The sequence below is a fragment of the Chlorocebus sabaeus genome, chromosome 6 (genome assembly GCF_047675955.1).
Source record: "Chlorocebus sabaeus isolate Y175 chromosome 6, mChlSab1.0.hap1, whole genome shotgun sequence".
Classification (NCBI taxonomy): domain Eukaryota; kingdom Metazoa; phylum Chordata; class Mammalia; order Primates; family Cercopithecidae; genus Chlorocebus; species Chlorocebus sabaeus.
Window position 1 is genome coordinate 51341190 of NC_132909.1, and position 23252 is coordinate 51364441.

General features: G+C 50.7%; 1 protein-coding gene across 2 annotated transcripts; it reads left to right on the forward strand.

Moving 5' to 3' along the window:
* The first annotated feature begins 1920 nt into the window (after positions 1-1920).
* Positions 1921-19467, forward strand: RAB3D (RAB3D, member RAS oncogene family). Of its 2 annotated transcripts, none has more exons than XM_037992143.2 (5): positions 1921-2119; positions 4096-4415; positions 6267-6385; positions 6478-6602; positions 15375-19467. In XM_037992143.2, exons 2-5 carry the CDS (start codon positions 4188-4190, stop codon positions 15560-15562), a joined length of 660 nt encoding a protein of 219 aa, XP_037848071.1. In that variant the 5' UTR covers positions 1921-2119; positions 4096-4187; the 3' UTR covers positions 15563-19467. The 2 variants fall into 2 exon arrangements, with proteins under 2 accessions (XP_037848071.1, XP_007993482.1); XM_007995291.3 differs by having other exon boundaries at positions 4127-4415.
* Positions 19468-23252: the final 3785 nt, after the last annotated feature.

Below are 23252 nucleotides of genomic sequence, written 5' to 3' on the forward strand. Positions count from 1 at the left end.
AACAGTGCATAATTTGCTTCATTTTCCCTTCACAAAACAACCATCGTGGGAACCAAACCTTAGCTGTTGGGGCCATGAAGTCTTTGGGGGTGCTTGTTACTAAGCATAACCCAGCTCTTCCTAACTGATGCACTTCATCCCCATTCATCCATGTGACAAGCTCTTGAGGCAGCTACTTTTGTTCCCGTGAGGCAGTGGGGGCTCAGAGAAGTTCAGCAAATTGAGTAAGGTGGAGTAGCTGGGACTCCAACACCAGCAAAGCCTGGGTATTTCACAAAGGGATCCAACCCACTTTAACTTTCTTTTGTTAGAGATAAAGTCTTGCCCCGTCGCCCAGGCTGGAGTGCAGTGGCACAATCATAACCTACTGAAGGCTCTCTCCCAGGTTCAAGCAATCCTTCTGCCTCAGCCTCCTCTGCCTCCTGGGCGGAGCCCGCGCGGGATCCGGGTGGCTGCAGGCTGCTGGCTTCGCTGGCTTCAGGGCCGGGGTCGCGGCCAGGGCCAGGCTGCAGTGAGTTCAAAGGCAGAACCCCTGCAGGCGGCGCCCCCTACGCGAGGTTGGTTACTCTTGGCTAAGACTACTTGTATGTGCCCCCATGGCTAGCTAATTTTTTTCTTTTTTTTTTTTTTTTGTGGACAGCTAATTTTCAAAATTTTTTTTGTAGAGTCAGGATCTCTATGTTGCCTAGGCTGGCCTTGAACTCCTGAGATCAAGCAATCCTCCTGCCTTAGCCTACCGGGATTACAGGCATCAGACACCGTGCCCAGCCTCATTTATTTTTAAATTATTATTGTTTTTTTGAGACAGTCTTGCTCTGTTGTCTAGGCTAGAGTACAGTGGTGCGATCTCGGCTCACCGCAACCTCCGCCTTCCGGGTTCAAGCGATTCTCCTGCCTCAGCCTCCCGAGTAACCAGAATTACAGGCATGCACCACCATGCCCAGCTAATTTTGTATTTTTTAGTAGAGACAGGGTTTCTCCATGTTGGCCAGGCTAGTCTCGAACTCCTCACCTCAGGTGATCTGACCACCTCAGCCTCCCAAACTGCTGGGATTACAGGTGTGAGCCACCATGCCCAGCCCCTAATATTTGTTTTTTGTTTGTTTGTTTGTTTGTTTTCAGTAGAGACGAGGTTTCACTATGTTGGCCAGGCTGGTCTCAAACTCCTGACCTCAAGTGATCCGCCTGCCTCGGCCTCCCAAAGTGCTGGGATTACAGGCATAAGCCACCGCACCCAGCCCTCATTTATTTTTATTTATCTGAAACAGGATCTTGCTCTGTTGCCCAGGCTGGAGTGCTGTGGTGCAATCAAGGCTCACTGCAGCCTCCATCTCTCCAGCAATCCTCCTGCCTCAGCCTCCCAAGTAGCTGGGGTTCCAGACGCATGGCACCACACCTGGCTAATTTTTGTTATTTTTAGTAGAGATGAGGTCTCCTTACGATACTCAGGCTGGTCTCAAATTCCTGGCCTCAAGTGATTCTCCTGCCTCGGCCTCCCAAACTGCTGTTATTAGAGGCCACCGCGCCTGGCCTAGCCTACTTTAAGGCCGGCATTGCACTTGACAAACACTAACTCAGATCAGAATCCTCCCACAACTCTGTGAGGTTGGGTACTCTTGCTATGAGCTACTTGACAGATGGGGAAACTGAGGCTCAAAGAGGTTAAGTAACGCGTCCAAAGCCACAAGACTAGAACGTGGTGGAGCTGGGACTCGAACCAGACCCCAGACTCCGTGCTTTTAACAGCCATGCGTATAGTAGGAGCTCTTTACACGCAGTTGGGAAAATGAGCTGTTGCTTGGCTAGGACGGGTTCTAGATGCTTGGTGCAGCTTCCAGCCCCTCCCACCCGCCTTCTGTAAGCCCCGCCCAAGACTCGGCCCCGCTCCGTCCTCCCCCATCCCCCGCTCCGGGAACGGCCCCTCCTCCGCCTCCTGGGCGGAGCCCGCGCGGGATCCGGGTGGCTGCAGGCTGGTGGCTTAGGCGGCTGCGGGGCCGGGGTCGCGGCCAGGGCCAGGCCGCAGCGAGTTCAAAGGCGGAATACCTGCGGGCGGCGCCCCTTACGCGAGGTCACCCCTGGGAAGGAGCGCAGCCTGCCCCGCCCCTCCGTATTCGAGCAGGTCTGTGGGGTACAGGGGTTCGGGAGGAGGGTAGGGGGCCTGGGGAACAAAGGCGGGGCTGCGGGGAACGCCTCTGCCCTCGCCCCCACCCAGCTGGGCACTTGGGAAGCGCTTATGGGGCGCGGGCGGGGCAGAGAGCCCAGCTGGGGACAGGCGTTGGGACCATATGGTGATGGGGGAAGCTCCTGAGTCCACCTGCATTGGCTGGGGCGCCCCAAATATAGTGAAGGGGGACAGAGGCGCGCCCTCCAGGACCAGGCTTGAGGGAGGGTCGGCAGATGGTTAGAAAGAGGCGGGACCGACTGCCACACAGGTGAGCTGAGGCTGGGGGAGGTGGGGGCCCCAGCCTTGCGGCCCTGCCCTGCGTGGGGAAAGGTTTCCTGCCTCTTCTCTTCCCCTCCTTAAACTCGTTCTCCTGGAACACGGGGTGGAGCCGGTTGGGTCCTCGTTTAAAATGGAAAAAAGCCCCAAAGGCGATTGAGAAATAGCTGTGCCAGGGCTTTCTCTGCCTCTGCCCTGCCTGCATCCAGGCCTTCTGCAGCCTCTCTGTGCGGTTCCCGCAGCGGCCATAGACAGCTGGGGAAACTGAGGCCTGGGAGAGGTTATGAGGGTTGAGGGAGCATCATGGGCCCGGATGAAGCAGCATATTGGAGTGTGGGCAGATTCAAGGAGCCTAGCTATGGGACAGATTGCCTGGAAAGACCAGGGGTGGGCGGCAGTGGTCGTGGTGGTGGGGTTTGTGTTAATTAAGTGACTGGGATGGTTTCCTTGGATATAAGGACTCTCAATCCTGCCTCCATGGACTGGGGCTGGAGTGAGTCAGCCTTGGGCAGGAGACAGGCCCGGCCCCTTTGACAAATAGAAAATGGCAGTACCCATTTAGGGGGTAGAACTGGACTTTAAACCTGGGCCCGGTACGTAGAAAACCCCTTCCCCTTGGAACTCAGAGAAGGGGCTGTATTTGGCATGAGTTAGGGGAGGGCAGGCGCCCCAGTAGCTGACACCTGCCAAAGTCAACACCCAAGCCTTAGTCGGGGGCTCTCTCCAGCTTATCCAGCTGGCAGGTCCTCCCCTCCCCTCCCCATTCCAGCTTACACCTGGGCCACACCAGGTGGATGCGCGGGGGCGAAGTCCACACCTGCGCCTTCTCCAGAATCTAGTTCTGCAGCGGCCAGAGCCCCTTACCCTGGGCCTTGCACTTGAACCCTTTGCTAGGCCTCTGGGTTTCCAGACAGGAAAGGTCTCCCCACCCTCCACCCCAATAAAGACTCAGTTACGCCACAGGGTGTGAAGATTAAACAGCAGTCACTGTTTTTGTGCCCCAGCTGTATACCAGGCACTGTCTAATGACCGTTATGTGTGTTAATACCTTCCCACTGGAAGGAACATGACCACCCGAGGATGGACTTTTTCTTGTCCTAGTCCCAGCTGCATCTCCACAGGGAACAGGGCCTGGCAGGGAGGAAGCGTTTGTTGAATGAATAAAGAAACACATTTTAGGTCAGGCGTGATGGCTGATGCCTGTAATCCTAGCACACTGGAAGGCTGAGGCAGGAGGACTGCTTGAGCAGAGGAGTTTGAAACCAGCATGGGCAACATAGTGAGACCCCATCTCTACAATTTTTTTTTTTTTTTTAATTAGCCTGACGTGGTGGCATGTCTGTAGTCCCAGCTACTTGGGAGGCTGAGGCAGGAGGATTGCTTGAGCCCAGGAGGTCAAGACTGCAGTGAGCTATGATCACGCCACTGCGCTCCAGCCTCAGGCAACAGAGCAAGATCTTGTCTCTAAAAAAAGAGAAGAAAGAAACTCATTTTAGGCTCACAACTAACTACTCTTTCAGGAAGGGACTATGAGAAACATCCCATTTTGCAGAAGAGGACATTGAGGTCTAGAGGGGGCAAGCAATGCATCCAGCATCACTTTGGCCTCCAAGTGGCCAAGCTGAGATTTGAATCCAGGCCTGGTACATCCACAGGAGCTGTTGTTGGTGTTTGATTCCCATGCAGGACGCCCATCTCCTCTCCCTGAGGATTTCAGGTCTCCCTGTCCCGGGAGGCTAGTGCCAAGATGGCATCAGCTGGAGACCCCCCGGCAGGCCCACGGGATGCAGCAGATCAGAACTTCGACTATATGTTCAAACTGCTACTGATAGGCAACAGCAGCGTGGGCAAGACTTCCTTCCTGTTCCGATATGCGGACGACTCCTTCACGCCCGCCTTCGTCAGCACCGTGGGCATTGACTTCAAGGTCAAGACCGTCTACCGCCATGACAAGAGGATCAAGCTGCAGATCTGGGTAGGCTGGGAGGCTGGCTGTGGGTTGGGGGTGGGGTTCCTTCAGGAAAGTTCATTGGAGGGTTCTTTTTTTTTTTTTTTGAGACGGAGAGTCTCACTCTTTTGCCCAGGCTGGAGGGCAGTGGCGCGATCTCGGCTCACTGCAACTCCGTCTCCTGGGTTCAAGCGATTCTCCTGCCTCAGCCTCCCGAGAAGCTGGGATTACAGGTGCCCACCACCACGCCCGGCCAATTTTTGTATTTTTAATAGAAACGGGGTTTCACCATGTTGACCAGGCTGGTCTCAAACTCCTGACCTCAAGTGATCCACCAGCCTTGGCCTCCAAAAGTGCTGGGATTACAGGCATGAGCCACCACACCCGGCCTCATTGGACAGTTCTTCTGGCTGTGGGGAGGGTTCTCAAGTGAGGGGAAATAGCCCAGAATTGGGATGTGCACTTGGGGTAGGTGTGAAGAGTACCGAGGAATTATCTGCTAGGCGAATTTATCAGGATGAGGGGACATGCCCTGCCCTTGCTGGGGGGACTCTGAGGGAGACAGTATATATATATCTTTTTTTCTTCCTGGAGACGGAGTCTTGCTTTGTCGCCCAGGCTGGAGTGAAATGGCACGATCTTGGCTCACTGCAACCTCTGCCTCCTGGGTTCAAGCGATTCTCCTGCCTCAGTCTCCTGAGTAGCTGGGATTATAGGTGCACGCCGCCACACTCGGCTACTTTTTTATACTTTTAATAGAGACAGGGTTTCACCTTGTTGGCCAGGCTGGTCTTGAACTCCTGACCTTGTGATCCACCCGCCTTGGCCTCCCAAAGTGCTGAGATTAGAGGCGTGAGCCACCGCGCCCGGTGGGAGACAGTATTATTCCTGGGGGTCTGATTGCGAAGATGATACTAACCTAAGACATGTTTGAAGTACTTGTGACACTAAGCGTGGTGGCTCATGCCTGTAATCCCAACACTTTGGGAGGCCAAGGTGGAGGATCACTTGAGCCTGGCAGTTCCAGACCAGCCTGGACAACACAGCGAGATCTCATCTCTACCAAAACTTTAAACATTAGCCCAGCCTGGTAGCTTCAGCCTGTAGTCTCAGCTATTCAGGAGGCTGAGGCGAGAGGATTGCTTGAGCCCAGGAGTTCGAGGCTGCAGTGAGCTATGATTGCACCACTGCACTCCAGCGTGGATGACAGGGCAAGACCCCATCTAGAAAGGAAAGAAAGAAAGAGAAAGAGAAAGAAAGAGAGAAGGAAAGAAAGAAAAGAAAGAGAAAGAAAGAGAGAGAAGGAAAGAAAAGAAAGAGAGAAAGAGAAAGATCCCAGGCGCTGGTGACCAATGGGAAAGAGTTTTGGGTACCATCTCTTAGAGGGGACCCCTGGGACCCCCACTGAACCGGCCTGGTCTGCAGAGCCACACCCAGCCACCTCTCCTAACTTAGCCGCTGGTGGCAATCATCATGGTAGCGAGAGTACCAAGGTGTCCTGTCAAGATGGTACCATCTGGCCCAGTTGGTTCTTATTTGCAGTTGTTAAGTTGGTTCTTAGAGACGAGGTCAGAGGGGCTCATAAATCTATGAGAGGCCACTGACCCCTGAGACTTGGAACCCCTCAAGGGCAAGCAAGCCCAGGTCTCTCCCTCATCAGACTGGGGAGGTCCCTTGATAATGAATCCATGCCTCCCCTGTCAGACTGGGGTTGTGAGGGCAGGGTCTGTGTATTCTCCATCAGACCGGAGGTTGTACAAGCAGTTCTGTGTCTCCCCCATGAGACTGGTGCTGTGAACACAGGGCAGTGGCCCTCTCAGACAGGGGTGGACTGGGAAACAGGTCGTTCCCAGCCAACTGTCACTGTCATTTGTCCAGGACACAGCGGGCCAGGAGCGCTACCGCACCATCACCACAGCCTACTACCGGGGAGCCATGGGCTTCCTGCTCATGTATGACGTAGCCAATCAGGAATCCTTTGCCGCCGTGCAGGACTGGTGAGTGCTTGCTGACCACAGACCCCTGATCTTTGCCCTCTCCTCTTATCCCTAACCCCCTGGCTCATGACTCACGACTGGTAACTCTGCAGGGCCACGCAAATCAAGACCTACTCCTGGGACAACGCCCAGGTCATCCTGGTGGGGAACAAGTGTGACCTGGAGGACGAACGTGTCGTGCCTGCCGAGGATGGCCGGAGGCTCGCCGATGACCTTGGTTAGTACCCAGCCTGGGCCACAGGCCCTGGGTCTCCCAGAACCAAACCCTCATCCCCATCCTCAGATTCAGGGTCCAACCCAGTCACTGACCCTTTGAGGATCTGCCCAGGAAAATACCCATGCATATGCCACATGTCCCGTTTAATTGCAGGGGATCCATGCGCAGGAACTCCCAGCAAAACCATTTCTGGAAATTGATCCTAGCGATATCCTCACCCATGTGGGATGTGGTGTGTGGAGTGTAGCAGTAGTATTAGTAGGAGTGAAACCTACAGATCCCCACCAAGTGTTTCACAGTGGGAGAACCAAGTGTACATAAAGTATATTCACATGGTAGAATACTATGCAGCCGTGAAAAAGGATGGGGATGTTATTTATTTATTATTATTATTTACTTTTTTTTTTTTTTTGGAATGGAGTCTCGCTCTGTTGCCCAGGCTGGAGTGCAGTGGCGCGATCTCAGATCACTGCAAGCTCCGCCTCCCAGGTTTATTTTATTTTTTCGAGACTCACTCTGTCACCCAGACTGGAGTGCAGTGGTGCAATATCAGCTCACTGCAGCCTCCACCTCCCAGGTTCAAGCAATTGTCCTGCTTCAGCCTCCCAAGTAGCTGGGACTACAGGCATATGCCACCATGCCCAGCTAATTTTTTGTATTTTTAGTAACGACGAGGTTTCACCGTGTTAGCCAGGATGGTCTTTATCTCCTGACCTCGTGATCCGCCTGCCTTAGCCTCCCAGAGTGCTGGGATTTACAAGTGTGAGCCACCATGCCCGGCCTTTTTTTAATTTTGTGTAGAGACATGGTCTTGCTATGTTGCCCAGGCTGGCCTCGAACTCCTGGCTTCAAGTGATCCTCCCTCCTCAGCTTCCCAAAGTGCTAGCATTGCAGGCATGAGCCACCCGCCCCACCCGGCCAAGGGGATGTTCTTTTTTTTTTTTTTTTTTTTTTGAGAGGGAGTCTCGCTCTGTCCCCCAGGCTGGAGTGTAGTGGTGCAATCTCAGCTCACTGCAAGCTCCGCCTCCTGGGTTCACGCCATTCTCCCGCCTCAGCCTCCTGAGCAGCTGGGATTACAGGCACCCACCACACGCCCGGCTAATTTTTTTTGTATTTTTAGTACAGACAGGGTTTCACCATGTTAGGCAGGATGATCTTGATCTCCTGACCTCGTGATCTGCCCGCCTCGGCCTCCCAAAGTACTGGGATTACAGGCGTGAGCCACTGCGCCCGGCCGGGATGTTCTTTATGGTTTGTTTTTGTTTTTGTTTGAGATGGAGTCTTTTTTTTTTTTTTTGAGACGGAGTTTCACTCTTGTTGCCCAGGCTGGAGTGCAATGGCGCGATCTCAGCTCACAGCAACCTCCGCTTCCTCAGCTCAAGCGATTCTCCTGCCTCAGCCTCCCAAGTAGCTAGGATTACAGGCATGCACCACCATGCCCGGCTAATTTTGTATTTTTTTTAGTAGAGACAGGGTTTCTTCATGTTGGCCAGGCTGGTCTTGAACCCCTGACAGGTGATTCACCTGCCTCGGCCTCCCGAAGTGTTGGGATTGCAGGCATGAGCCATGGTGCCCGGCTGTTCTTTATGTTTTGATATGGCAAGGTCTCTGGCTAAGCAGAAAAACCAAACAGTGGAATAGTAGATAAGACTGCTTCCTTTAGTCCAGGGGTCAGCAAACCTTTTCTTAAAGGACCAGATAGTAAATATTTTTGGCCATACCATCTCTATGGCAACTACTCAACTCTGCTTGACAGCAGCCACAGACAGTGCATAAATGAATGGGTGTGACTGTTTGCCAATAAAACTTTATTTGTGGCCAGGCGTGGTGGCTCACACCTGAAATCCCAGCAGTTTGGGATGTTGAGGCGGGCAGATCACCTGAGGCCAGGAGTTCTAGACCAGCCTGGCCAACATGGCAAAACCCTGTGTCTACTAAAAATACAAAAAAATTAGCCAGGCTTGGTGGTAGACGCCTGTAATCCCAGCTACTTGGGAGGCTGAGGCAGAAGAATTGCTTGAACCTGGGAAGTGGAGGCTGTAGTGAGCCGATATTGCGCCTCTGCAGTCCAGCCTGGACAATGGAGGGAGACTCTATCTCAAAAAAAAAAAAAAAAAAAAAAAAAGAAGAAGAAGAAGAAAGAAAGTAACTGATGCTTGCAATCAGTTTTTAACCCCAGCCTTCCCGTAAGCCCCATCCAAGCCAGCACTCTATGTGCAAAATTCAGAAGGCACAGGAAGAGACTAAGGCAATAACTTACTCCCCACCTCCAGTTCTGGTCTCCCAGCTTCTCTGGTTCTTGTATCTTTTTCCAGATATATCCTGAGCACCCACAGGCATTGACAACACATTGGCTACTTTTTTTGTTTTACACAGATGTTCCCTGCTGTCTGTACCCTTCTCTGTACTTCGAATTTTTCTACTAAATAATATATCCTAGAAATCCTTTTCCATCAGCCCTAGAGCTGGCTCATTCTTTTGCATGGCTGTGTACTATTCCATTTCATGTTTCCTTAACCTTTTCCTCTGTTGACAGCCATGGAGATTATTTCTAGCCGTTTCCTCTGACAAATACAGCTGCAGCAATCATCTTTACATATATTTCTTTGGACACGTGGCAAGAAATCTGTCAGCTTAATCCGTAGATGTTCTTAACACCTTTTTTTTTTTTTTTGAGATGGAGCCACTGCACCTGGTTGGTTTCTATAGGCCCAGCCTATACTTTTTTTTAAAAAATAACTTTTGCCAGGAATGGTGGCATGTGCTTGTAATCCCAGCTACTCTGGAGACTGAATTGGGAGGATTGCTTGAGGCCAAGAATTTGAGACCAGCTTGGGCAATATAGTGAGACCCTGTCTGAAAAAAGGAAGAAAATAATAACTTTTTGTGATAAAAATGTTCGAATACTCCCAGCACATTGAGAGGGCAAGGTGGGTACATCACTTGAGCCCAGGAATTTGAGACCAGCCTGGGCAACATGGCAAACCCCGTCTCTACAAAGAAATGCAAAAATTAGCTAGGCATGGTGGCGCACACCTGTAGTCTCAGCTACTCAGGAGGCTGAGGTGGGAGGATCACTTGAGCCTGGGAGACAGAGGTTGCATTGAACCAAGATTGCACCACTGTATGCCAACCTGGGGAACGGAGCAAGACCTTATCTCAAAAAAAAAAAATGAAATAAGAAATGTTTGGCCAGGCGTGGTGGCTAATACCTGTAATCCCAGCACTTTGGGAGGCCGAGACGGGCGGATCATAAGGTCAGGAGATCGAGACCATCCTGGCTAACATGGTGAAACCCCGTCTCTACTAAAAAAAAATACAAAAAACTAGTCGGGCGAGGTGGCGGGCGCCTGTAGTCCCAGCTACTAGGGAGGCTGAGGCAGGAGAATGTCATGAACCCGGGAGGTGGAGCTTGCAGTGAGCTGAGATCCGGCCACTGCACTCCAGCTTGGGTGACAGAGCGAGACTCCGTCTCAAAAAAAAAAAAAAAATTTACCATCTGGCCCTTCACAGAGGAGGTTTGCTGACCTCTGAGCTATCCCTTTTGCCTTTTATTCTTGCCATTGCTTTGTTGGAGAAACTGGGTCTTTGTTCTGTGGGACAGGGTCCTGAATCCCCAGTTAGCCTGGAAGTGGTAAAATTAGTTATGTCCACCATGGGCTGAAATACTTGGAAGTGTTTCCCACACCTACTTACAGATTATATCTGGGGTCTCGGGGTAAAGGGAGATTCTCACTTTCTGTTACTATGTTTAAAATATTGGAGTACAGGCCGGCTTCGGTGGCTCACGCCTGTAATCCCAGCACTTTGGGAGGCTGAGGTGGGCAGATCACTTGATGTCAGGAGTTGATGTCAGGAGTTGGAGACCAGCCTGGCCAACATGGTAAAACCCCATCTCTACCAAAAATACAAAAATTAGCTGGGTGTGGTGGCCCATGCCTGTAATCCCAGCTACTTGGAAAGCTGAGGTGTGAGAATCATTTGAACCCGGGAGGCGGAGGTTGCAATGAGCTGAGGTCGCGCCACTGCACTCCAGCCTGGGTGATGAAGTGAGCCTGTATCTCTCTCTCTCACACACACACACACACACAAAGAAGATTGGAGTACAAAGCAGGAGACAGGATTTGATCCCAATTTTTTTTTTCTTTTCTTTTTTTTTTGAGATGGAGTTTCGTTCTTGTTGCCCAGACTGGAGTGCAATGGCACGATCTCGGCTCACCACAACCTCTGCCTCCCAGGTTCAAACAATTCTCCTGCCTCAGCCTCCCGAATAGCTGGGATTACTGACATGCGCCACCACGCCTGGCTACTTTTGTATTTTTCGTAGAGATGGGGATTCACCATGTTGCTCAGGCTGGTCTCAGACTCCTGACCTCAGGTGATCTACTGCCTCAGCCTCCTGAAGTGCTGGGATTACAGGCATGAGCCACCGTGCCTGGCCTGATTCCAATTTTATAGGAAAAAAAGCCAGACACATATACATGTGCATACACACATCCCTTACAAACCTAACCCCAACAATGACATATTTATATAGAAAAAGACTAAAGGTGGCTCATTCCTGTAATCCTTGCACTTTGGGAGGTCAAGGCAGAAGGATCACTTGAGTCTAGGAGTTAGAGACCAGCGTGGGCAACATGGTGAAACCCCACCCCTATGAAAAACCAAAAATTGGCTGTGTGTGGTGGCACACTCCTATAGTTCCAGCTACTTGGGCGACTGAGGTGGGCCCAAGAGTCGAGGCCACAGTGAGTTACGATCATACACCTGCACTCCAGCCAGGGCAACAGAGGGAGACTCTGTCTCAAAAAAAAAAGATGAATAAAGACTAGAAAGCTGAATAGCAAAACACCAATAGTAATTGTTTCTAAGTGATGAGATTGCAAATGACTTTTATCTCTATCTCCATACATTGATTTGTGTTTTTGTTTTGAGACAGGGTCTTATTCTGTTGCCCAGGCTGGAGTACAATAGCATGACCTCGGCTCACTGCAGCCTCAATTTCTCTGACTCAGGTCGTCCTCCCACCTCAGCCTCCCAAGTAGGTGGTACTACAGGTGCATGCCACCACACCTGGCTAATATTTATTTATGTTTATTTTTATTTTTTGAGACAGCGTCTCGCTCTGTTGCCAGGCTGGAGTGCAGTGGCATAATCTCGGCTCACTGCAACCTCCGCCTCCCAGGTTCAAGCGATTCTTCTGCCTCAGCCTCCCGAATAGCTTGGACTGCAGGCACGCACCACCACACAAAGCTAAATTTTGTATTTTTAGTAGAGATGGGGTTTCACCATATCGGGCAGGCTGATCTCGAACTCCTGACCTTGTGATCCGCCCACCTTGGCCTCCCAAAGTGCTGGGATTACAGGTGTGAGCCAACAAACCTGGCCACCCCCAATTTTTTTTTTTTTTTTTTTGAGACGGAATCTCACTGTGTTGCCCAGGCTGGAGTGCAGTGGCACAATCTCGGCTCACTGCAATCTCCACCTCCCAGGAGTGATTCTCCTGCCTCAGCCTCCCGATTAGCTGGGAGTATAGATGCCCGCCACCATGCCCGGCTAAATTTTTTAGTGGAGACGGGGTTTCACCATGTTAGCCAGGATGGTCTCAATCTCCTGACCTCGTGATCCGCCCGCCTTGGCCTCCCAAAATGCTGGGATTACAGGCATGAGCCACTGCGTGCGGCCAACTTTTTTTTTTTTTTTTTTTTTTGAGATAGCATCTTGTTCTATCACCCAGGCTGGTGTGCAATGGCGCAATCTCGGCTCACTGCAACCTCCACCTCCCAGGTTCAAGTGATCCTGCTGCTTCAGTCTCCTCAGTAGCTGGGATCACAGGTGTGCACCACCATGGCCAGCTAATTTTTGCATTTTTAGTAGAGACAGGGTTTCATCACATTGGCCAGGCTAGTCTCGAACTCCAGACCTCAAGTGGTCTGCTCTCCTTGGCCTCCCAAAATCCTGGTATTACAGGCGTGAACCACCATGACCGGCCTTAATTTTTTTTTTTTTGAGACGGAGTCTTGCTCTGTCACCCAGGCTGGAGTGCAGTGGCGCGATCTCAGCTCACTGCAAGCTCCGCCTCCCGGGTTCACACCATTCTCCTGCCTCAGCCTCCCGAGTAGCTGGGACTACAGGCGCCGCCACCTCACCCAGCTAGTTTTTTGTATTTTTTAGTAGAGACGGGGTTTCACCGTGTTAGCCAGGATGGTCTCGATCTCCCGACTTCATGATCCGCCCGTCTCGGCCTCCCAAAGTGCTGGGATTACAGGCTTGAGCCACCGTGCCCAGCCTTAATTTTTATATTTTCTTTAGAGACTGGGTCTTGCTGTGTTGCCCAGGCTGGTCTCAAACTTCTGAGCTCAGGTGATCTACCTGCCTCAGTCTCCCAAAGTACTGGGATTATAGGCTGTCTCAATACTTTTCTGTAGTTTCTAGTTTCTACAGTAAATTTCTTATTGAATAACATCAAAAAAAATTTTTCTTTTCCTTTTTAAACTTTTTATTTATTTTAGAGACAGGGTCTCCCTGTGATACCCAGGCTGGTCTTGAACTCCTGGGTTCAAGTGATTCTCCTGCCTTGGCCTCCTGAGTAGTTGCGACTACATGCACATACCACCAAGCCTGGTTAATATCAGAAAAATAAGCCGGGCATGGTGGTTCATGCCCGTAATCCCAGCACTTTGGGAAGCTGAGGCGGGCGGATCATCTGAGGTCAGGAGTTCGATACCAGCCTGGCCAAAATGGTGAAACCCATCTCTACTGAAAATACAAAGATTGGCCTGGCATGGTGGTGCACACCTGCAGTCCTAGCTCCTTGGGAGGCTGAAGCTGGAGAATCGCTTGAACCCGGGAGGCGGAGGTTGCGGAAAGCCGAGATCGTGCCATTGCACTCCAGCCTGGGCAACAAGAGCAAAACTCCGTCTCAACAAAAAGAAAAATAAAGAACACAGACTGTATGAGGCAAGGCCACACGTGGATAAGGAAACACCAGGTCTGCCCAGGAAGACAGTGGGATGGCTTTGATATCTCTAGGCTCACAGTAGGAGATCTCAGTTCATGTCCTGCCTCTGCTATTCATTCATTTACCCACTCATTCATTCAACCATTCAGCAGACAGTTTCTAAGCACCCTCTCCGTTTCAGGCGCTGGGTGCAGCCATGGGCGGAAATCCTGCCTGCCTGGAGCCGGCTTTCTAGTAGCGGAGACAGATAATAAACAGATAATTACACACCTAACTCATTATGATTCCATTTTTATAGTGCAGTATGACGCACAGAGAAGACAGGCCCGCTTCACTCTTGGCCACGTGTAATGTGGCAGGCTTTTGTCTGAATTCCTGGCTTACCTTAGTGATGTGGCAGGTGGGGCTGCCTGGAGATTCAGGGACAGCTCCTCTCAGGCAGACCCTCAGGCAACCTTAAAAGGATGCAGGAAGCTTAGCACGGTGGCTCACGCTGATGAACCCAGCACTTTGGGAGGCCTAGGCGGGAGGATTGCTTCAGGCCAGCAGTTCAAGACCAACCTGCACAACATAGTGAGACACCCCCCCCACCTCTACAAAATAAAAATGTTTTAAATTAGCCGGGTGTGGTGGGGTGCGTCTATAGTCACAGCTACCCAGGGGGCCAAGGCGGGAGGATTGCTTGAGCCCAGGAGGTTGAGGCTGCAATGAGCCATGTTCACACCACTACGCTCTGGCCTGAGCAATAGAAAGAGCCCGTTTCTCTTAAAAAAAAAAAAAAAGGCAGTGAAAAATGTGACTTGATGGGTCTCCTGACCATGCCTTTCTGTGCAGCAGAAATTGAGTGGAAGGCGAGCTACAGCCACCTGTGGGTACTGCCATGGCTGCTGGGCAGCAGAACTCTTCATGTACCCTCCCACCTACACTCTTGCAGCCACTGCCTTGTGACAGAGAGATTCTTAGGATTGTCCAGACCATGGCTGCAGCCGCAGGGTTTTGTTTTGTTGTTTTTGAGACAGGGTCTTGCTCCATCACCCAGGCTGGTGTGCATTGAATTGATCATGGCTCACTGCAGCCTTGACCTCCTGGGCTGAAACCCTTCTCCTGCCTCAGCCTTCCGAGTAGCTGAGACTGCAGGTGAACACCACCATGCCCATCTATTTTTTATTTATTTTAAATAGTGTCTCACTCCGTCGCCCAGGCTGGAGCGCAGTGGTGTGATCTCAGCTCACTGTAACCTCCGCCTCCCAGATTCGAGCAATTCTCCTGCCTCAGCCTCCCGAGTAGCTGGGATTACAGACGCATGCTACCATGTCCAGCTAATTTTTTGTATTTTTCATAGAGACAGGGTTTCATCATGTTGGTCAGGCTGGTCTTGAACTCCTGACCTCAAATGATCCACCTGCCTCGGCCTCCCAAAGTGCTGGGATTACAGGCGTGAGCCACCTCACCTGGCCGCCTGTCTACTTTTTAAAAAAATGTATTGTAGAGACAGGGCCTTGCTCTGTTGCCCAGGCTGGTCTTGAACTCCTGGCCTCAAGTGATCCTCCCACCGTAGCTTCCCTTAGTGCTAGGATTACAGGCATAAGCCCCTGCGCCTGGCCTGCCACAGATTTTTATCATCGATAGGATCATTGTTCCCATTTTACAGATGAGCAAACTGAGGCTTGGAGCAGCAAAGGTGCATGGCCAAGGTCCCACAGCAGGATAAAGGGCAGAACTAGGCTTAGAAGCCAGGTTTCTGTGATGCCACAGCTGAGACTCTGCCCCTCGGGGGTCTTACACGTGTTCCCACATTAACATTCATCCAGGTTTCGAGTTCTTTGAAGCCAGCGCCAAGGAGAACATCAACGTGAAGCAGGTCTTCGAGCGCCTGGTGGATGTCATCTGCGAGAAGATGAACGAGTCCCTGGAACCCAGCTCCAGCTCAGGCAGCAACGGGAAAGGCCCGGCTGTGGGGGATGCTCCAGCCCCCCAGCCCAGCAGCTGCAGCTGCTAGAGATGTCCCCAAACCCCCTACCCTCCTCTCTCCTGCCTCGGCAGGGACTGTGATTGAGGCATGAGCCACAATGGTTATCTCCAAGCTCAGGGCAATCCCTTCCCTTCTGTCAACTGCCCCCCGACTCCTGCATGGCTCATTCTTTCACAATGTCGCCGTGGCTGCCAGGTTGCTCAGGCAGCCCCGGTGAGAGGCTACAGACCATGGGGACTCAGCTCTGCATGGCAGGCAGGGGCCCGGGGACATTGACGTGCATGAGCTTGCTGCTTTCCAGGGTGTGTTAAGGAGGGTGGCCGTGGGTGACACGTCCCACTCTTTCTGATGGAGGGGCATCCGTGGTGCCTTCTAGCTTAGAACCATTTTCCAGGTCTCTTCTGGGTTGGGCAGGACTGATATTTCCAAGCTGGTGGAAGATGGTTCATCTTCTTCCTCGCACAGTGTGGGTTCTTGGACTTCGTCCAGGGAAGGCGGCGCCTCTTTCTCAGGTCCTGCAGGCTGGTCTCTGAGCCTGCCCCCACGAACTTTCCGGATTCCAAGGTGGGATGGTGATTTTGACCCCTGCAGACCCTCTACTTACAAAAAGCAGCATTAAAGCGGCCTTTCCCCATTGTAGAAGGGACAAGGAGTCAGATCCCCTCAACACCCCGGCTTCAGGGACCCCAGAAGTGCCTTCCAAGCTTCCCCCAAGAGCCACATCACCCGCCACTGTGTTTGCTGTGTTCACCACATCTCTGATCCTGAATTGAATTCTGGAACTATGGACCACATTAGACAGGGCAGAGATTTGCCCAACCCCTAGCACTCCGGCTCTGGGCTTTCGGCCAGAAGTTAATTAACCTCAGAGCCAGGAGCCTGGGTCCTCCCTCCTAGGCCCTGTTTAGCTGGTTGTGTTTTAAGCAAGTTCTTGCCCAATCATACATCCTGCTAGAAAAGGAAATGAAGCAACGTTCCCAGCCACCGCAGGCAGTTGTCGGCAACTTTCTGATGTACGCACCTGGGTTCCTCCGACTTGAGGGGGGCCCTTCCACACCCAATGCCCATTTCCCAATCCTTGTCATCGGCAGGGCCCAGGGATGTGACAATACTTTTTTTTTTTTTTGAGACGGAGTCTCGCTCTGTTGCCCAGGCTGGAGTGCAGTGGCCAGATCTCAGCTCACTGCAAGCTCCGCCTCCCGGGTTTACGCCATTCTCCTGCCTCAGCCTGCCAAGTAGCTGGGACTACAGGCACCCACCACCACGCCCAGCTAATTTTTTGTATTTTTAGTAGAGATGGGGTTTCACCATGTTAGCCAGGATGGTCTCAATCTCTTGACCTCGTGATCCGCCCGTCTCGGCCTCCCAAAGTGCTGGGATTACAGGCTTGAGCCACCGCCCGGCCGACAATTTTTGCTAATGGAGGAGTCGCTTCTTTTTTTTATTTTTGAGATGGTCTCGCTCTGTTGCCCAGCCTAGAGTGCAGTGGTGCAATCACAGCTCACCACAGCCTCAAACTAGGGGTCACTTCTAAGGGATGCTGGGGGTTGGGCAGAAGGGGTGAGGAGGTAGGATTGAGTAACTTGCTGTCACCGCTTGTACTTTGTAGATAGCCTGAGAGTGGCAGGCCCTTATGTGAATGAGGGGGATGGGCTGTGATCAGTGCCGGGGAGTCCCTGAAGCTGGGGTCCCCACCTCTGGGGGCTTCTGCTCAGAGGTTATGTGTGCAGTTTGAAGATTTACATCTTGACCTCCAGTTTAGAGGCACTTTCTGCCCATCAGATTCCAAACCCTAGGGGCGCAGCACCTTTTCTTAGCTCCCAAACACCAACCAACACCCCTTAACAGGACCAGCACTGTTAGGATGGCTAAGCGGATGTTTTATGTTCTCACCTCCCTGTCTGTTTCAGAGGCTGTGTCTGCTCTCCCAGCCCCTGCAGCCAAAATGACTTCCTGCAGCTTTCATGAGCTCAGCCTCTTCCCTGGGGTATGTAAGGGGAAAAGCCTGGTTCAAGTTTAGATTTATTTCTAGGGAGCCCCAGTTACTTCATGCCAGAGGCTACCCTTAGAACTTTGGAGTGAGGGTATCGTTTCTGTTGTTGTTGAGACAGAGTCTCGCTCTGTTGCCCAGGCTGGAGTGCCGTGGCACAATCTCAGCTCACTGCAACCTCCATCTCCAGGGTTCAAGCGATCCTCCTGCCTCAGCTGCCCGAGTAGCTGGAATTACAGGCACATGCCACCATACCCAGCTAATTTTTGTATTTTTAGTAGAGAAGGGGTTTCACCATGTTGGTGAGGCTGGTCTCAAACTAATTTCAAGTGATCCACTTCCTTCGGCCTCCCAAAGCACCGGGATTACAGGCGTGAACCATCACGCCCATCTGAGAGTATCTTTATACCAGCAAATTAGATGACTGAGGTGAAATGGACAAATCCTATAAACACACAAAGTGAGGGTATCTGAGTATGTGGGCGGGAGTCAAAAATTTGTAGTTGCTTTAACACTAAAGTCAAACTAAAGCAGCTTCAAAAAGACTTCTTAAGATGCAATATGGCCTGCTGAGGTTTTTGTTTGTTTAAGACGGAGAGTCGCGCCGGGCGCGGTGGCTCAAGCCTGTAATCCCAGCACTTTGGGAGGCCAAGACGGGTGGATCACGAGGTCAGGAGATCGAGACCATCCTGGCTAACACGGTGAAACCCCGTCTCTACTAAAAAATACAAAAAACTAGCCGGGCGTGGTGGCGGGCACCTGTAGTCCCAGCTACTCGGGAGGCTGAGGCAGGAGAATGGCGTAAACCCGGGAGGCGGAGCTTGCTGTGAGCTGAGATCCGGCCACTGCACTCCAGCCTGGGCGACAGAGCGAGACTACGTCTCAAAAAAAAAAAAAAAAAAAAGACGGAGAGTCGCTCTGTCGCCCAGGCCGGAGGGTAGTGGCATGATCTGGGCTCAGTGCAACTTCCACCTCCTGGGTTCAAGCGATTCTCCTGTCTCAGCCTCCTGAGTAGCTGGGACTACAGGCATCTGCCACCACGCCTGGCTACGTTTTGCATTTTTAGTAGAGATAGAGTTTCATCTTGTTGGCCAGGCTGGTTTTGTTGGCCAATTGTCTCTAAACTGCTGTCAAAAAAGGAATGGATGAGATTGTCTTGAATAGGGCGGAGCTAACTTGTAATCGCCTGCATGACAAGAAACAGCTTTGACTGTGTCTTACTCCTGACCTGGCCTAAGCTTTCTGTTTACATAAGATTTTTCAAGAGTTCAACTTCAAGTAGCAGCGAGAGAGCTGCCTCTGGATTCTCTCAAAGACTGGGAATAATAAGGGAACATTTGTTTCTTCTCAAAATAAGGCAAATGTTACATTGAATGATTTTGGGGGTGAGGTTTAATTGGAAATGGTCTCTGGGGACTGGAAACTGATGTTTTTGCAGATTACCTCAGGGGAACGGAGGTTTGTTGAGTTTACAGACACATTAAACCAAAGGCCGTGGGAAAACCCCTCTCCAGCTGCAGGGGATTGAAGTCAGGATCACCCACGAACCAGTGCCTTCCTTCTTAACATTCACTTTTAGCAGCTTGTGTTTACATGGGCAGTTTTGATGGGAAATTGCCATGACCACAGCGGTTTGGAGTTCTGTTTTTTTTTTTCTCCTTCTTTTTGTGGGGACTGGGGGACTCCTCCCAAGATCACATTTTAGCATCTTTCTCTCCTACTCCATTTAGAAAAACAAAGGGTGCAATGTGGTCTCAGTGTTAACATGGTAATTCCGCTACTGGCTCCTCCCTGATGATTCTGAAATACACTACTGAAGGAGCTCTGGCTGGTCCTTTCTATCCTGGATGTGGTTCTTCTGTGTAGCAATTCCTTGATGTCCAGTTTGGAAAGATGTACTCCTTTTCTCCACAAGAAAAAATTAAATCCGTCATGCCCAAAATGTAGTTGTGCTTTTATTTCCATTAGTGAAGTGCATTTCTGGGAAAGGGGGTTTGATTTGCAACTAAGCAGATGTCAGTCAAGCGCCCTTCAAGACACAGCAGAAACCTCACCGGGCCTGGGGCTGCCTCTCACTGGGTCCCATGGCCACCACCTTGACTTTGGAAAGCTCTGTTATATGGGAGGTAGGGAGGACACTGTTTCCCTCAGCTACTTCTGGTAAAAAGGTCAGTTCTCCCCACAGCAGCAAGAGGGCACCTGTGAACACCTGAGTCAGAGCACAGCCCTCCTCTGCTTAGAACCTTCAATGGCTCCCACCTTACTTGGAGTAAACGCCGAAGTCCTTCCTGTGGCTCCCCAGGGCCCTGCATGATCTGACTCATCACTTCCCCACCCTCGTCCATCTCTCCACTTGCCTCCCCACGCTTGTTCCCCTCCAGCCACATTGGCGTATTTGCTGCTATTTGAACATACCAGACCGCTGCCCCAAGGCCTTTGCACAGGATGCTCCCCCTGCCTCTGCCTGGATGGCCCTTACCCCAGGTAGTCACAGTTGATACGGTTTGGCTTTGTGTCCCCACCCAAATCTCACCTTGAATTGTAATCCCCATAATCCCCACGTTTCAAGGGAGAGACCAGGTGGAGGTCATTGAGTCATGGGGTTGGTTTCCACATGCTGTTCTCCCGATAGCAAGTGAGTTCTCGCGATATCTGATGGTTTTATAAGGGGTTCTTCCGCCTTCTCTCGGCTCTTCGCCTTCCTGCAACCTGGTGAAGAAGGTGTCTGGCTTCCCCTTTGCCTTCCGTTATAATTGTAAGTTTCCTGAGGCCTCCCCAGCCATGCTGAACTGTGAGTTAATTAAACCTCTTTCCTTTTTTTTTTTTTTTTTTTTTTTGTTTTTGAGACTGAGCCTTGCTCTGCCATCCAGGCTGGAGTACAGTGGTGCCATCTTGACTCACTGCAACCTCCGCCTCCAGGGTTGAAACAATTCTCCTGCCTCAGCCTCCCGAGTAGCTGGGATTACAAGCATGCTCCACTATGACCAGCTAATTTTTGTGTTTTTAGTAGAGACAAGGTTTCACCATGTTGGCCAGGCTGGTCTTGAACTCCTGACCTCGTGATCTGCCCACCTCAGCCTCCCAAAATACTGGGATTACCGGTGTGAGCCGCCATACCCGGCTAAACCTCTTTCCTTTGTAAATTACCCAGTCTCAGGCAGTTCTTTCTAGCAGTGGGAAAACAGATTAATACAATAAAACTCCCCTAACCTAACTTCCTCTTTTTTTTTTTTTTTTTTTTTTTTTTTTTTTTTTTTTTTAAGACGGAGTCTCGTTCTGTCACCCAGGCTGGAGTGCAGTGGCTGGATCTCCTGCCTCAGCCTCCCGAGTAGCTGGGACTACAGACGCCCGCCACCTCGCCCGGCTAGTTTTTTGTATTTTTTAGTAGAGACAGGGTTTCACCGGCTTAGCCAGGATGGTCTTGATCTCCTGACCTCGTGATCCACCCGCCTCAGCCTCCCAAAGTGCTGGGATTACAGGCTTGAGCCACCATGCCCAGCCTGAGTTGTCTCCTTTATAATAAACCAGGAGTAGTAAGTAAAACACTTTCCTGAGATCCGTGAGTCATTCTCGCAAATTACCAAACCTGAAAGGGAGGAGGCTTGTGAGAACCCCCCTGCCTTTGTAGCCACGTTGGACTGAAGTATGGGTAACCTGGGAACTCGATACTTGATACATCTGAAGTGAGGGCAGCTCAGTTTTGTGGGACTCAGCCCTTAAATCTAGGGGGTCACACACCAACTCTGGGTAATTGATGTCAAAATTGAATTGTAGGATACCCACTGGGTATGCACAGAGAATTGGAGAATTATTTAGTGTGGAAAACCCCAGATATTTGGTATCAGACATGTGGGTAAAAATGTTTATTTCTGGCCGGGCGCAGTGGCTCAAGCCTGTATTCCCAGCACTTTGGGAGGCTGAGATGGGACGATCACTTGAGGTCAGGAGTTCGAGACCAGCCTGGCCAACGTGGCAAAACCCCATCTCTACTAAAAATACAAAAATTAGCCATGTGTGGTTGCAGGCACCTGTAACTCCAGCTACTCAGGAGGCTGAGGCAGAAGAATCGCTTGAAACCAGGAGGCAGAGGTTGCAGTGATCTGAGATTGTGCCACTGCACTCCAGCCTGGGCAACAGAGTGAGACTCTGTCTCAAAAATAAAAAAAAAAAGAAGGAAAAAAAAATTAGCTGGGCACGGTGGTGCATGCCTGTAGTCCCGTGTACTCGGAAAGCTGACGTGGGGTGGGAGATTCCCTTGAGCCCAGGAGTTAGAGGTTACCCTGAGCAACAATCATATCCAGCATGGGTGACACAATGAGGTTCTGTCCCTTTAAAAAAGGTTTTTGAGCCTATCAGGTAAACTCAACGATAGCCTAGGTATTAAGGGAGGCCAAACAAGCAATGTTAATGATCCTAGATGTGATGATGATGTTATGGTTGTGAATGCAAATGAACATATTATTAGAGATGTGTACTGAAATATGAAGGGAAGAAATGACATTGTCTGGGGTTTGTTTTTTGGAGGGTTTTCTTGTTGTTATCTTGTAGAGATGGAGTCAGGCCAGGCGCAGTGGCTCATGCCTGTATTCCCAGAGCTTTGGGAGGCCGAGGCGGGCAGATCACTTGAGGTCAGGAGTTTGAGACCAGGCTGATGAAACCTCATCTCTACCAAAAATACATAAAAATTAGCCAGGCGTGGTGGCAGGTGCCTGTAATCCCAGCTACACAGGAGCCTGAGGCAGGAGAATTGCTTGAACCCAGAATGTGGGGAGGTTGCAATAGGCCAAGATCACACCACTGCACTCCAGCTTGAGCGACAGAACAAGACTCCATGTTAACAAAAAAAAAAAAAAAAAAAGGGGGCAGAGGGATCTTGCTATGTTGCCCAGGCTGGTCTCAAACTCCTGGGCTCAAGCGATCCTCCTACCTTGGCCTCCCAAAGTGCTGGGATTACACATGTACCACCACAAAAAAATAAGTGAACTGATAGATATGTTAATTAACTTGATTTAATCATTCCACATTGTATGCATATATCAAAATGTCATATTGTACCCTATAAATAAATTATGACTTGTCAATTTTAAAAAAATGAAAAAATACTTTATCAAGGGTAAAAAGGGGATTGACAAAGCAAATATGTCAATCTTTGCATTGTTGAACCTGGGTGATGTGTATATGTTTCATTGGATGAATGTTCTTGGCTTTTGTGAAAGTTCTAGATGTTTCATAGAATAATTTACAAAACTGGCTGGGTGCAGTGGCTTATGCCTGTAATCCTAGCACTTTGAGAGGCTGAGGCAGGTGGATCACCTGAGCTCAGGAGTTCAAGACCAGCCTGGCCAACATGGTGAAACCCCATCTCTACTAAACATACAAAAAATTAGCTGGGCGTGGTAGCGAGTGCCTGTAATCCCAGCTACTTGGGGGACTAAGGCAGGAAAATTGCTTGAACCCCAGAGGTGGAGGTGGCAGTGAGCCGAGATCGTGCCATTGCACTCCAGCCTGGCAACACAGCAAGACTGTCTCGAAGAGAAAACACACACACACACACACACACACACACATACACACCCCAATAATAATTTACAAAACAGGAAAGTTGTATGAGAAAGGACATAGCCTCTCCAGGTATTTTGAGGTAAAATCATTGCCAAAAATGAAAGTAAGGAGAAAGGAGTCAGGCTGGACAGGGGTTTCCCAAATCTTTTATTAACAGTCTCCCCT